The 14201-nt window shown below is 53.5% G+C and overlaps 1 protein-coding gene and 1 long non-coding RNA gene across 4 annotated transcripts; one reads left to right on the plus strand and one right to left on the minus strand.

The window, feature by feature from the left end:
* The first annotated feature begins 2894 nt into the window (after positions 1–2894).
* On the plus strand, positions 2895–8677 carry LOC103168260 (C-type lectin domain family 4 member A-like). Of its 3 annotated transcripts, XM_029054241.2 has the most exons (7): positions 2897–3080; positions 3926–4039; positions 5296–5397; positions 5906–6022; positions 6751–6902; positions 7185–7300; positions 7732–8677. In XM_029054241.2, the coding sequence occupies exons 1-7, from the start codon at positions 2945–2947 to the stop codon at positions 7874–7876; spliced, it is 882 nt and encodes a 293-aa protein (XP_028910074.1). In that variant the 5' UTR covers positions 2897–2944; the 3' UTR covers positions 7877–8677. The 3 variants fall into 3 exon arrangements, with proteins under 3 accessions (XP_028910075.1, XP_028910074.1, XP_028910076.1); XM_029054242.2 differs by lacking the exon at positions 5906–6022 and having other exon boundaries at positions 2895–3080; XM_029054243.2 differs by lacking the exon at positions 7185–7300 and having other exon boundaries at positions 2898–3080; positions 7732–7849.
* Positions 8678–9142: 465 nt separating this feature from the next.
* LOC114807838 lies at positions 9143–13507 on the minus strand. Its single transcript, XR_003755882.1, has 4 exons — positions 13450–13507; positions 12446–12544; positions 10417–10533; positions 9143–10035 (listed from the first exon to the last, which is right to left on the minus strand). It is a non-coding gene; the product is annotated as an uncharacterized LOC114807838 (long non-coding RNA).
* Positions 13508–14201: the final 694 nt, after the last annotated feature.

Raw genomic sequence — 14201 nt, forward strand, 5'->3', positions numbered from 1 at the left:
TCACCTTGGCTTCACGGACTCTGTCCTCTCCTGGTTCTCCTCTTACCTCTCTGGCCGATCATTCTCGGTCTCCTACGCTGGAGCCTCCTCCCCCCCTCCCATGCTTTAACTGTTGGAGTTCCTCAAGGGTCAGTTCTTGGCCCTCTTCTGTTCTCCATTTACACTCACTCCCTCGGTGAACTCATCCGCTCTCACGGCTTTGACTACCATCTCTACGCAGATGACACGCAGATCTACATCTCTGCCCCTGTCCTCTCCCCCTCCCTTCAGGCTCGCATCTCCTCCTGCCTCTGGGACGTCTCCACCTGGATGTCGGCCCGCCACCTAAAACTCAACATGAGCAAGACTGAGCTCCTCATCTTCCCTCCCAAACCCGGTCCGCTCCCAGACTTCTCCATCACCGTGGATGGCACGACCATCCTTCCCGTCCCGCAGGCCCGCAATCTCGGTGTCATCCTTGACTCGTCCCTCTCGTTCACCCCACACATCCTATCCGTTACCAAGACCTACCGGTTTCACCTCTACAATATCGCCAAGATCCGCCCTTTCCTCTCCACCCAAACGGCTACCTTACTATTACGGGCTCTCGTTATATCCCGGCTAGACTACTGTGTCAGCCTTCTCTCTGACCTCCCTTCCTCCTCTCTCGCCCCGCTCCGGTCTATTCTTCACTCCGCTGCCCGGCTCATCTTCCCGCAGAAACGATCTGGGCATGTCACTCCCCTTCTTAAACAACTCCAGTGGTTGCCTATCGACCTCCGCTCCAAACAAAAACTCCTCACTCTAGGCTTCAAGGCTCTCCATCACCTTGCCCCTTCCTACCTCTCCTCCCTTCTCTCTTTCTACCGCCCACCCCGCACGCTCCGCTCCTCTGCCGCCCACCTCCTCGCCGTCCCTCGGTCTCGCCCATCCCGCCGTCGACCCCCGGGTCACGTCCTCCCGCGGTCCCGGAACGCCCTCCCTCCTCACCTCCGCCAAACCGATTCTCTTTCCCTCTTCAAAACCTTACTTAAAAATCACCTCCTCCAAGAGGCGTTCCCAGACTGAGCTCCTCTTCCCCCTCTACTCCCTCTGCCATCCCCCCTTTACCTCTCCGCAGCTTAAGCCTCATTTTCCCCTTTTCCCTCTGCTCCTCCACCTCTCCCTTCCCATCCGCACAGCACCGTACTCGTCCGCTCAACTGTATATATTTTCGTTACCCTATTTATTTTGTTAATGAATTGTACATCGCCTTGATTCTATTTAGTTGCCATCGGTTTTTACGAGATGTTCCTCCCCTTGACGCTGTTTAGTGCCATCGTTCTTGTCTGTCCGTCTCCCCCGATTAGACTGTAAGCCCGTCAAACGGCAGGGACTGTCTCTATCTGTTGCCGACTTGTTCATCCCAAGCGCTTAGTACAGTGCTCTGCACATAGTAAGCGCTCAATAAATACTATTGAATGAATGAATGAATGAATGAATGTAATGAGTATGCGGTGAATATATACAATGAGTACATACAGTGGGCATGCGGTATACAAGCAGTGAATTTGTAGTGGATGTGGGTGCCGAACCCAGAAGAGGTGGATTCTGGTGGCACCGAGCCTGTTGCTCGATACAGGTTTGTCACGGCCAGAGTAGTTCATTAGATGGACTCAATCCCAATCGAGGACTACCTGCTTCTCCCGGCTCTGCTCCCGGACGCACGCTGACCTGCCTTCAGGGGTTCCCCCTCACCTCATAATCCGTCTCTACTTCCCTCAGCAGTTGCCCTGGAGATGACAGTCCCTAATTCTTCCCACCCACTTTCAGCTCTCCTGCCACTGCTCCCACCCCGATTCAACTTCTGCTGTCCCAGAGAACACCCCCGCCTTGTGGTTCTGGAGCTTCCCCCAACTTCCTAGCCTCACTTCCTTCCCTGTGATTGATTCATTCAATCACATTTATTGAGCTCTTACTGTTTGCAAGGCACTGTACTAATAATAATGTTGGTATTTGTTAAGCACTTACTATGTGCAGAGCACTGTTCTAAGCGCTGGGGTAGACACAGGGGAATCAGGTTGTCCCACGTGGGGCTCACAGTCTTAATCCCCATTTTACAGATGAGGGAACTGAGGCACAGAGAAGTGAAGTGACTTGCCCACAGTCACACAGCTGACAAGTGGCAGAGCTGGGATTCGAACTCATGAGCCCTGACTCCAAAGCCCGTGCTCTTTCCACTGTGCCACTCTGCTTCTCTGGGAAAGAAGAATATAACAACAAAAAGACTTATTCCTGCCCCCAAGAGGCTCACAGGCTAGAGGGGGAGACATACAGTGAGTGATTGACATCTCACATCAAAGAGGTTTCCCCCTGAGAAAGGGGCTGAGGAGCTAGCAGACTCTAGTTCCAGGACTTTCTGGAGAAGCAGCCGGCCAATTGGATAGAGCATGAGAGTGGGAGTTTAAAGAACCTGAGTTCTAATCCTAGCTCCTTCACTTCTCTTCTGTGTGACCTTGGGCAAGTCATTTTACTTCTCTGTACCTCAGTTACCTCATCTGTAAAACAGGGGTTAAGACTGTGAGTGCTATGTGGGACGGGGACTGTGTCCAATCTAACTTGTATCTACCCCAGGGCATAGTACAGAGCCTGACATATAGTAAGTGCTAATCAAATACTACAATTATTATTACAGACGAATCAATAAATCAATCAGTATTGGTTGGACAGCTTCTGTGTGCAGAGCACTGTACTAAGCACACGGGTGGGTGAGGGCAGGGGGACAGGCTGGTACGGCCAAGTTGGGAGTGGAAGGCATGGGCTGGAACAGAGGTGTGCAGTAAAGGGAGAGGCCACGGACTTCCTCAAATGTCAGCTTGTTCCCTTTTTCCTTTCCTTCCTGTCCTGCCCCCCAGTCCAGCCCCATCCCCGCCACCGGCCTCCCAGTTTCCACACACTCTTCAGTTCCCGAACCCTAGCCGCCACCATGGTTCCAGACCAAGCTTACCAAGACAGGGTCGGCGGGGAGACCGGCTTGGTGCCCAGCATGGCCCCCGAGATCGTCTATGCTGAGCTGAGGTTTAAGATGGACAACGAGAAGCTGGGCGCCCCTCCCGCTCCAGGTGAGGAAGGAAGAATTCAACTTTCCCCCTCCCCACTGGCCACCCAGAGGGTGTCGGCCTGGGGGAGAGGGGACGTGAATGGGAGCGGGGGCAGGAGTGCAGGGTTGAGGTGGAGGGACACAACAGCAGGGGTGGGAACAGGAGTAGGGGGGTGAGCACAGTGGTCTGACCCTTAGAGAGGTTACTAGGGACTCTAGATGCACCCCATCCCCCTGCCTAACCCAGAGAGGGATGGGGCCCCAACTGATTATCTTGTAGAAGCAGTGTTGCTCAGTGGCAAGAGCACGGGCTTAGGAGTCAGAGGTCATGGGTTCTAATCCCAGATCCACCCCCTGTCAGCTGTGTGACTTTGGGCAAGTCACTTAACTTCTCAATGCCTCAGTTACCTCATCTGTAAAATGGGGATTAAGACTGTGAGCCTCACATGGGACAACCTGATTACCCTGTATCTACCCCAGTGCTTAGAACAGTGCTCAGCCCATAGTAAGTGCTTAACAAATATCAACATTTTTATTACCCCAAGGTTTAGTATGGTGCCGGGCATATAGTAAACAAGTGCTTAAAAACCATTTTTTTAAAAAAAAGAATCTGGGGCCTGGGGGAGGGGACTATGGGGAAAGGGAAGGAAAGGGGACCATAGGGGTGGTGGGGAGCAGGGCAGGATTGGAGAGAGCCTGGGGGGATGGGGAGGATGGGAAGGGGACAGGGCCAAAGGTCAGGGGGTATGAGCAACAAGATGTGGGGAGGGCTAGCTCAGCTGGGCTGTTGGGGGGGGGGGCGCCCCTTGGAAAGGCAGGCCTGGCCAGACGGGGGGGCCCATTGCCCAAACTCGATCCCTCCCTCAGCTCCCCAGAAGGCCACCCCTCCGCCTCTCCGTCCCCGGCTGCCGATCCTGCAAATGGCCCTGTTGCTGCTCCTGCTCTTGCTACTGCTGCTGTCCTTCCTCGTGGCATTTGTCGGTAAGTTCTGCCCCCTGCCCTCACCAGGGACCTCCGGTATGACTCTCAGCCTAGTGCAAACCCACCACCTGGTCAGCGACAACCTGAGGGGACCCACATCCAGGGTTTGAGGGAGCGTGGAGGGCACTGAGGGACTGGGGGAGGAATGAGGAGCCAAAGGGAGGCACCTGAGACAAGGGGCTGGAGACAGGGGTGGGGAGGCACCAAGAGGCTGGTGGGGGAGAGTGAGGAGCTAAAGGAGGCACCAAGAGGTTGATAGTGAGCAGTGAGGAGCCAAAGGGGGCACTGAGGGACTGAGGTGGGGCAGGGAATGAGGGACAAAGAAGGGAACTAGTGGTTAAGGGAAGTGAGAGGGGCTTTTTCAGGAAAACAAGCTCAGAGTGGCAAAGTCTACAAGGCCTGTCCTGGTGGAAAGAACGCGGGCCTGGGAATCGGGTAGTCATGGGTTTTAATCCCAGCTCTCTACTTGTCTGCTAGGTGGCCTTAGGGCAAGTCACTTCACTTCTCTTTGCCTCAGTTCCCTCATCTGTAAAATGAGTACTACATTGTGAGCCCCATGTGGGACAGGGACTGTGTCCAACCTGATTTGTTTTTATCCACCCCAGGACTCAGTACAGAGCCTGGCACAAAGTAAGCACTTAAATACCACAATTATTATTTGGTATTATTATTGCTATTATGAAGCCCGGCACAAACATTTGGATTACAAAAACATGGGGTGTTGGCCCATCACTTAGAATTTGCTAATGGGATGGTTGGCAGGCTTGCCCGGCAGAGAAAGGGTTTCCTGCGGCAGCTGGGTTGGCCCTGCTTGCGTCAGTTCCCTTGCAACCAAGGCTTTAGAGCAGGAAAGAAGGTGGGGAGAGACCTTCTTTAGACAAGGGGATAACCTTCTCCTACTTCTCTCCCTGCAGATCTGGGAGTGCTCTCCCCTTCCCCAAAGCCTAGACGGGGAGTCAAGTATTAATATAAATAAATTACACCTTGGCCGGGGAAGGCAGGAGTAGAAGCCCCGGAGCCACCCCTTTCTAGCCCGGCCCGGTACTACAGGAAGGTGGTCTCTGCCCCAAAAATGCCCACACAGGAAACCCGGGACCAGATGTGGCCAGGCAGTAGAGCAGCGATGGAAAGGGCAGGTATCCGAGCGGGCACAGGTACCAAGGGCAGATACGGGATCCAAGTATCTAGCAAGTCTCCCTAAGAAGCTCAACAATGTTACCATAGAGAAGGAAGTGACCACCCACCTTTTCTTGCAGTTTTCTATCGCCGATCCCACCTCTGCCAGGAAGACAGATCGTTGAAATCGACCCGAATCCTGTCTGAGTTCGTCTGTGTCAAACAAAGTTCACAGTCTCCAGGTACAGCCCAGAGGGCCCAGTGCCAGCCTCCCACCAGCACCTGGGGGGGTCCCCTCTACATTTGCACTCAGCTCCTCAGCCAAGCCTAGGGGCTGAGAACAGTGGAGACTCATCACTCATCTCTCACTATCCAGTGGCCCAACCAACAGGGACAGGGGAAGCACAGAGAGGTGGGTTTGTCCCCTCCCCCAGGCCCCAGATCATTTTTTTTTAAAAAAAAAATGGTACTTGTTACTGGTGGCCGGAGCCAGGCATAGTGCCTGCCTCTTGGAGCTGCGGGAAGGGGGGATATTGCTTGGATCTAGGCCCGACCTATTGCCAAGTCTAGGCCCACAAATACGATAATTATAGGTGCACAATAAATGAACAAGTCTTTAAAAGCACTGAAGGTGGGAGAGATTAATTAGCCATTGGATCTGCAGCCCCCTGGGAACCCCAGCCCAGGACTAGAGCCCGCAGGGAGCAGGACGTGGCCCTGTGCGACCTGGTCCCTCTACTTGTCTCTCAGTTTTCTCCTGCTCCTACATCGAGACCCACCAGGAGACTGAGGACCTGCCCTCACCTCACCAACTTCCCCAGAACCAGACCACACTGGACTGCATCAATGAAGGGTCAGAGATGGAAGGTAGAGTGCAAAGGTCACAGATCCCCCCCCCCCATCCCCACCATGTTATCAACTGGATGGCCTCTGTCACCAAAACTGTAACAGATGGCAATGGGCAGATAAACACGGGAAATCAGCCTCAGTTCTATAGAAGACGAGAGGGTAACAGCTGGCCTGTGTGTATGAGTAGTCAGGAGAGCTGAAGCTGAGGAGCAGATCCAGATTTTGAGAGCCAGGAAGAGGAATACGAGAGTCCCCAGTCACAACTCCTGTGAGGGGTTAGAGAAAGTGACCCTTAGTGAGGGGTGGCAGAGGGCCCTGAAAAAGGATAAAAAGATGGCATGGGCTCAAGTGATCAGAGAAACATCCACGTATGAAGACCCAGTGAGAACCGGTCCCTGCTCTGGCAATACCCATCCCCTAAGTGCCTTGAAGTGCAGGAAGGACACAGTCACCGCTGCCCCATAGCCAAAGGGATGGGGAAAGGGCCTGAGCTTGGAAAGATGAAACTACAGCCTGGCGTGCGAGGACCAGGAAGAATCGTCTTTCTGCCAGAGAGCCCTGGCCCTGGCGGGAATAACCATGGGCGGACAGGTTGGGGGTGGGGGCTGAGTTGTAGGGGTGGGTCCGGTGGCCTTCAACCCTCTAGGTCCTAGCCATACCCCCATTGTACATGTGTGGGCCGGAGCACATAGGGGAGGGACTCGAGGGACTCACACTGCACTGTGACCTGTCTGTATTCTCCACAGGAAGAAGCTGGGACTGTTGCTCCAGAGGTTGGAGGCCTTTCCAGTCCCGTTGCTACTTCATTTCCGCTGACAAAATGTCCTGGGATCAGAGCCAGCAGAACTGCCACCAGATGGGGGCCCACCTGGTCGTAATCAGCTCAGACACAGAGCAGGTGGGGCCCACAACCTGCCCCCACCCCCATTCACCTGGCAGTGACCCTGTCTGCTGGGGAGGAGGGCTGGGGGAGGAGGCAGAGAGACCCCTTATACAACACAAGGCACCAGGGTCCCCTTGCAGGGATAGGCCCCTATCCCATTCCCTTTCCCTGGCAGGGTCCCAGCATTGAGTAGGAATTCTGCCTCCTTGGCTCTTCACTCAACCCCTTCCTTCTGCCACCCTGCCTGGAAAGGCCCTGGTTCTGCTCAATCCTGGCCCCTTTCCCTTCATCACACAGAAATTCCTGGAGAGCATACTAGATAACAAAGCTGCTTATTTCCTGGGGCTAACATACCTGGAAGTTAGCAAGGACTGGCGCTGGGTGGATCAGACGCCCTATAACAAATCTGTGCTGTGAGTCTGTGGGTGAGCGGTGGCCTGGGTGGATGAGACAACATATAGGAAGTCTATGGGTCTAGGGTGGGGTGGGGGGTGCAGTAACAAATCTATGCTGTGAGTCTCTGATGCAGCTGGCCAAGGAGAAGGGAGTGGGGTGTAGGGTGGCCTGAAACAGACAGCGCTGCTCAGATAAGGAACTCCAGCCGGTAAAGCCCAAGATGCCTTCAGCTTCCGGAGTGACTTTTCTGGGATTGGGCACTAAGTAAGAAGAGGATGGGGGAGTTGGGGATGGAGGGTGAGAGAAGATGATCTAGGATGGGCGAATGGATGAGGGAGCGCTGTTGGAGCTTTACACCTCCCAGACGAGACTCCCCCATTCCGCAACTCCAGCCCCTTCTCCATGACTTGTTCCTGTGGTGTCCCCCCTTCCCCCTGTCTCCTTACAGATTCTGGCATGCTGGGGAGCCTAATTACAAGTGGGAGCACTGTGGCTCTCTTCACTGGATCAGAAACAAAGGTTGGGGCTGGAATAACATCCTTTGTGACATAAAACAGAATCGGATTTGTGAGATGGCAGGGAGCCACTTTTGACTTTGCTCCTTCAGCGGTGTAGCGGGGACTATGGGGGAGGGGAGAAGGAGAAAGACCCCCTATAGGTGGACACAGGGACCCCCTGCCCCCCAGACACACACCATATGCACCACACACCCCCCCCAACAAATTCAACTCTAGCACAGTGTCACCCCAAAAACGTAACCATGTAGGATATCTAGTTCATTTTAGGGTCTGCCAGGGTAATCATGGCTGTAAATCCTCCGCAGCTAGCCCATGGAAGATACAAGACTGAGCTAGGATTTTCTCATCAGGACAGCTTCTGCATGCTTCCATGCCCTCCCTGTCTTGCTTTCTTGGGAAATCCTCTCAGTCTATCTCCTCTCATTTTCTAAATCATTTGTCCATTCAGTATAATTTATTAGGTGCCCTCTCTCTGCAGAGTGTGGTGGGAAAACCCACCCTTGCGTTACAATATAATGTAGGAGGTAGACAAAACAGGCCTGTGATTCCAGAGACACTGATTCTATCCCACCTCTGCCCTGTGGCTCCTGTGTGGGGTTAAGCAAGTTACTTCATTTCTCTGTGCCTCAGTTTTCTCATCTGTCAACTGTGGATTCAAAACCTGTTTTCTCTCCCTCTTGCACTGTGAATTCCCTCTGCGACAGGGTCTGTGTCCAACCTGAATATCTTGTACCTGCTCCCACGCTTGGCACCTCATCACAGATAACACCAGTTATTATACATACTTACAGTGTGACCACAAAGGAGAAGTACATCAGCAACTTCTAACAATCAAGGACCAGTTGGAAAATGAATAAACCAACAGAATTGCCTCCAGAGTTATAGTGTGAGTTTTCAGGTGGCTGTTGGCATGGCAACCAGGGAGGTGAGGGATTAATCAGGGAAGGGTTCCTGGAGGAGATGGGATTTCAAGAGGCTTGGGAAGTGGGGAGAGCTGTGTTCTGGTGGATTTGAGGACAGAGAAAGGCCTAGAGAGTAGGTAAGAGCACCACATTTCTCACTTACCCCTGCTCTCCATTCCCACTGGCATCATCCCTAAGGGAAGCTAATTCCCCCCCACCAAGTTCCCATTCCTTGGAAGACTCCAAGGATGGTAAAGCCCTTTTAGCAAGCCCAAAGCAGCCGGTCCACAGCAGGGGTGGGGGTGGGGGTGGAGGAAAAAAGGGTCAGTTTGGCTCTGCAAAGGAGCCAGGGATTGGCTTACAGCCAATTAGCCCTAGCTCCCACCCACCAGCCAGGGGCTTCCAGCCTCACAGGTCCTCCCCAAGAAAGAGAGAGGGACAGAGTGAACATTTTATTCCACATTCCAGGGCGGCTTCCAAAGAGCTGGGACCAGTCAGTGGTGGGGAAGGGGACTGTGCTGTTTCCTTTGGGGAACACTTCGACCTTGACTCCTGAGGGATCAAGTCCTCACCCCACTCCCCAGCTCCTCCATGAGGTATTGTGCATACAGGCTCACACAAACACATTCACACTTCCAGGCTCACACTCTGCCCTGCTCCTGCATTCTCCTCCCCCCGGGGCTCCCACTGTCTGGCCGGGAGGGGCCTTGAATCCACAGGGGCTGGGGATGAACAGGAAACTCTGCAGACCGGGCCAGGGAGGCGGTTTGGTCTGTCTATAGAATTAAGGGCCCCAGCCCAAACCTGCCCCCCCAAGTCGGGTCAGAAAGAGGCAGAGTCCCTGGTCAGAGCCCCAGCTCCTGCTTCCAAGACTGCCTCCCTGCAGAGAAAGGGAGTCCCACCTACCACTTTCTCACCCCTGCCCATCACAGACACCTCCCCCTACACACACAGCACCCCAGGTGGAGCCTGCCCAGATCCTTAAAATAATAAATAATATTTGTTAAGCACTTATGTGCCGAGCACTGTTCTAAGCGCTGGACCCACAGCTACAGAAGGCACAGTGTTTAGGGCCAAAGGAAACAGCATCATCCAGGGCAAGGAAGGAAGGGGATGGGGACAGTGAGAGGGAGGGAACTGGCCGGATACATAAGGCAGTAGACCAGAGAGGCAAGATAGTGTATGGCAAATGTGGCGCAGAGTCCAAAGCCCACTCGGGGCAACGCAGTCCTGGACTGTGGTACAGTCCACCGGTGATCCGTCTCCGCTGCTACATCAGGGCTCATGGAATGTCCACCTCTGAGCTGCTCCATCGTCGTCTGCTCCGATCTCCTAGGAAAAGAAATGACCAATGGGCAAAGGGGTGTGTTCTAGCCAGCCACAGAGGTAGACGTTAACTCTCCCGTGGCAGTTTCTCTATTGTAGTGTTGTATTTTCCCCAAGCACTTAGTACAGTGCTCTGCACACAGTAAGCGCTTACTAAATTTGATTGAATAAATGAACCCAGGCCCTGCTTCAGAGGAACAGGCTGAGGAGAAAGCTGGGGCCAAGACCAAGAGAGCCCAGAAAGCGGTGACTAGGGCTTAGTGACTACTTCCAGCCGAGGATGGCCTGGGGGGATTGTAGGGGAAGTAGGGGGTTTGTTGTATGACATTACCCTGCACTCCAGGTGCCCCAGCCAACCTTGACCCAACCCTAGGGGTCAGCTCTTACCATGGTCCCACAGCACTCCTCTGGGGCTAGAAGAGCATCAGCTTTCTGTCCTCAGAGGCGATGGTCCTCCGGGATGGCCCACTGGGCTGGGAGCCACATCTGGGGATCCTATCCTAGCTGTAGGAAACATGGGTGGATAAGTGGCCTGAGGATGGCTCCTTCATCCCCACCCCATCCTCCCCACATACCCCACCCCAACTTTGGAACCCATCAACTTTGACCCCCCACTCCATCAGCTGCCCATCCTCTGCTCCATTCTCACCTTGAGCTGGATTTTCCAAGAAAGACAACGGCTCTGGCACTGTGGTGTGTGGGTGTGTGTCAGAGAGAAAAAAACATAATCCACCCATTGCACACCCAGCCCAACTATCCCACACAGACTTAACCATAGAGACTGCTGCCTTAAGCCCAGGCACTCCTTTAGGGAGGGCACAGGCTCCCCACATTGTCCAGCCTGGTGGGGGGCCAAGGAAGAGTGATCACAATGAAGGGGTGGCTGCAAGTTGAGAAAGATGAAGAGGCACTAGGCACCTGCAACCAGATTTGATGCTATTCAGCAAGCTCTGACCAGATGAGCAGCACCCTCATTTTGCAGCCCTTCCAGACTGCTGGGCTACAGGCAGAGATAGCAATGAGTTGTAAGAGACATAGTTGCTGCCCTGGGGCAGGGGTTCTTAGTCTGAATACACACACAGAAGTGGTCACCCTGCCCACAGGGGAGCTTACACACTAGACACATCGTCAGGACGGTCCAAACTAAGAGCACTCAGTAAATACGATCGATCGACTGTACGAACGGAACTCACAAGCTGACAGACAGACGTGGTCACTGCCCTCGGGGGGCTCATGTCTGTCTCACAGGCATATGACGATGGTGGCCCCTCACTCTGCCCTCGGGGGCCCGCAAGCTCAGATACATGGTTAAGATGGTCCAAACGGTCTGTAAACACTCAGTAAATACCATCGATTGTACGAAGGGAACTCACAGATGTGGTCAATGCCCTCGTGGGGGGGGCTCATGTCTGTCTCACAAGCATATGGCCATTGTGGCCCCCCTCACTCTGCCCTCAGAGGGCCCGCAAGCTCAGACATGTTCAGGATGGTCCGAACTCTGCCCCCACAGGCTCAGACCAACGTACAAGTGTGATCACTGCCCTCTGGGGGGCTCACAGGCTCAGACACATGGACATGATGGTCCCGCTTCTGCCCTCATGGGGCTCACACATGTCCGTTTTTGGGGAGGGCTTCCACCCGAGCACCCTATGCCCTCACCGGGCTCACAGGCTCAGACCTACGAACGCGGTGATCCGAACTCTACCCTCAATCTTAGACAGATAAATGTGGCCCCTCGGTTCTCATCAGACCCACAAAAATCAGACAGATACATAGACGCATTGGGCAAACCTGCCTTCATGGGGCTCACAGGCTTAGACAGATGCAAGTATTCACTCTGCCCTCATGGGGCTGCCATCTGATTAACATGGGGCCATGGTGGCCTTGATTCTGCCCTTGGGGGGCTCATAGACTCAGTCCAACAGACTGTCACACTGCCCTCGGGAGTACACCCTGTTTGACATACAGATAGCATGGTCTTGATCGTCCTCGGGGGCTCAGATTCGGACACGTGGATGTATTCACTGGGGATTCACTAACATACAGAACTGAGTACCACATTCTGACCTCAGGGGACTTCACAAATACGCTGCCATGATCAGTCTGCCCTTTGGCAGTTCATTGTCCAATGTACCCAGAAACAGCAGTCCACACACTCAGAGATGGATGATGGGGTCATTCCACCCTTGGCCAGAGAGCTCAATCACAGATGAACACACCTGTCTTTTAACTGACTCCAAGACACCTTTGAAATCTCTGCAACCAAATGGCTGACTTTTGGTTGGACCATGGACAGGATCCTGTTTTTGAGACCAGGGCAGCTGCCCCTCCAGTGGGTTAGTAACACTGATGCACACACCACATATTTCTTGCTCACGGGGAGCATACAACCTGAAAGGGAGGCAAAGATACTTACCAGTGGTGCAATATTCAGTTGAGTATCCCCATACACAAGTGCTGGTAGGGATCATGCACCATGTTGGTGAGGCATCACAGACTCCAGTCATCCCCAAACCTGGAGTAACAGTATTCGAGTTTGGCAAGAATTATGGTAAGAAGTGGGATTTTAAAAAGGCTCTGAAGATGTAGGGGGCACACTGGAGCATTCCAGCCAGAAAATGGGGGAGAGGAGATAGAGTGGAGGCACGGCAAATGAGATAAGAAACTGGTGGGTCAATGATGCATCTCTGTAATGTACAGAGAATAAGATGACATGACACAGATGGCATTTCTATGGGGGATCCACAGCCACTGTACCACCCCACCCTACCCTGGCAGCACCTCCTGCAGAGCAGGCCCTGAGCTCTTCATGAGTCCCATACAGACTCATGGAAAGCAGGAAAGACCCACTCGCTGCCTTCCTCCCGGAGCTCGTAGACAGAAAGACAGACACACACACAAGGACAGACAGTGAGCATGCACCACCTCACATATATCCTGCATGCCCCTTCTGTCCGTCAGTCCAACAGTCACCCTCAAGCCAAGCCTGACCTTCCCCTCAACCTAAATCATGCAATCCCCAAACCTTCCCCATCCTCAGTCTTCACCCTCCCAAACCAGGACAACCCTCAGATATCTCCCTCCCAAGCCCCATTCAGCAGCATCAAAAAATGAACAGTAAGCACATAAAACCAACAACCATCATAACCCCACCCCCATCCCCCAACCTTGCAGCCCAAACCCCCCCAAACTCTGCCCCCCCGCACCCCAGGCCATTCAATAGAACCAAACCCCTCCATACCAGTGCAAGGCCCCAGCCCATACCCCAGCTCCCTCAAAACCCAAATAGTTTCTGAACAGTCAATATCAACCACCCCCCATACTACTACTACCATCATCAACAACACAATAACAAACCATAACCCCATAGTAAGTAAAAACCGAGGAGGAAGCAGCCAGTGACCACACTCCCCCACTGACCTGGGCCCTAAACGAAGGACCTAGCTCTGTCTCCTTCTCCCTAAACCGACCCGCCGCCCACCGGGCCTTTTATGAGGCAGAGAGAGACGCCTGAGGCGCAGGGCGGGGCCGCCGAGGCCCGAGGGGATGCAGCTGTGCCGCATGAAGGGTGATTATCCCTATCAAAACGCAAAATCCCGTCCCACACCACCTCCCCGCTCTCCCCTCCCAATTCCCTTCCTCGCCTCAATCTCACCACCACCTTCCTCAGTCCCACCCTGCCTAGCTCACAGCTGAGTCCCATGTACCACTCTGTCTGCTCCCTTGGCGCTGAGATACTCTATCCTTCCAACCAACCATCCATCCATGCTCCCTATGTTCTTCTCCATCTTGTTTTGCACTGTCTAGGAGGTTCAAAGCTGATCCTCTGCAGCCACTGGAAAGGGGAAAATCCCTTTTTTAAAGTTGACTGCAAAGCAGCCTCCTTAATTATAGTTAATTAGGTTATTTACTAAGCCCTTACTCTCTCTAGCACGGTTCTGATGGCTAGGGTGGATCCATGTTAATGAGGGAAGTAGCATGGTCTAATCGAAAGAGCACGGGTCTGGGAGGCAGAGGACCTAGGTTCTAACCCCAGTTCTGCTACTTATCTGTTGTGTGAACTTGAACAAGTCACCTAACTTCTCTGCCTCAGTTTTCTAAACTAAAATGGACGTTATATCCCACTCTCTCCCGCTTAGACTGGGAGCTCCTTGTGGGACAAGGACCTAGCA

The sequence above is a fragment of the Ornithorhynchus anatinus genome, chromosome X4 (assembly GCF_004115215.2).
Source record: "Ornithorhynchus anatinus isolate Pmale09 chromosome X4, mOrnAna1.pri.v4, whole genome shotgun sequence".
Lineage (NCBI taxonomy): Eukaryota > Metazoa > Chordata > Mammalia > Monotremata > Ornithorhynchidae > Ornithorhynchus > Ornithorhynchus anatinus.

What these genes read in the sequence shown, in the direction of transcription:
- LOC103168260 (XM_029054241.2), top strand. Translation starts at nt 2,945, where the DNA reads ATGGTTCCAGACCAAGCTTACCAAGACAGGGTCGGCGGGGAGACCGGC. An exon ending in GGGCGCCCCTCCCGCTCCAG is followed by an intron (nt 3,081 to 3,925) that starts GTGAGGAAGGAA and finishes TCCCTCCCTCAG; the next exon opens with CTCCCCAGAAGGCCACCCCT. An exon ending in TGAAGGGTCAGAGATGGAAG is followed by an intron (nt 6,023 to 6,750) that starts GTAGAGTGCAAA and finishes TATTCTCCACAG; the next exon opens with GAAGAAGCTGGGACTGTTGC.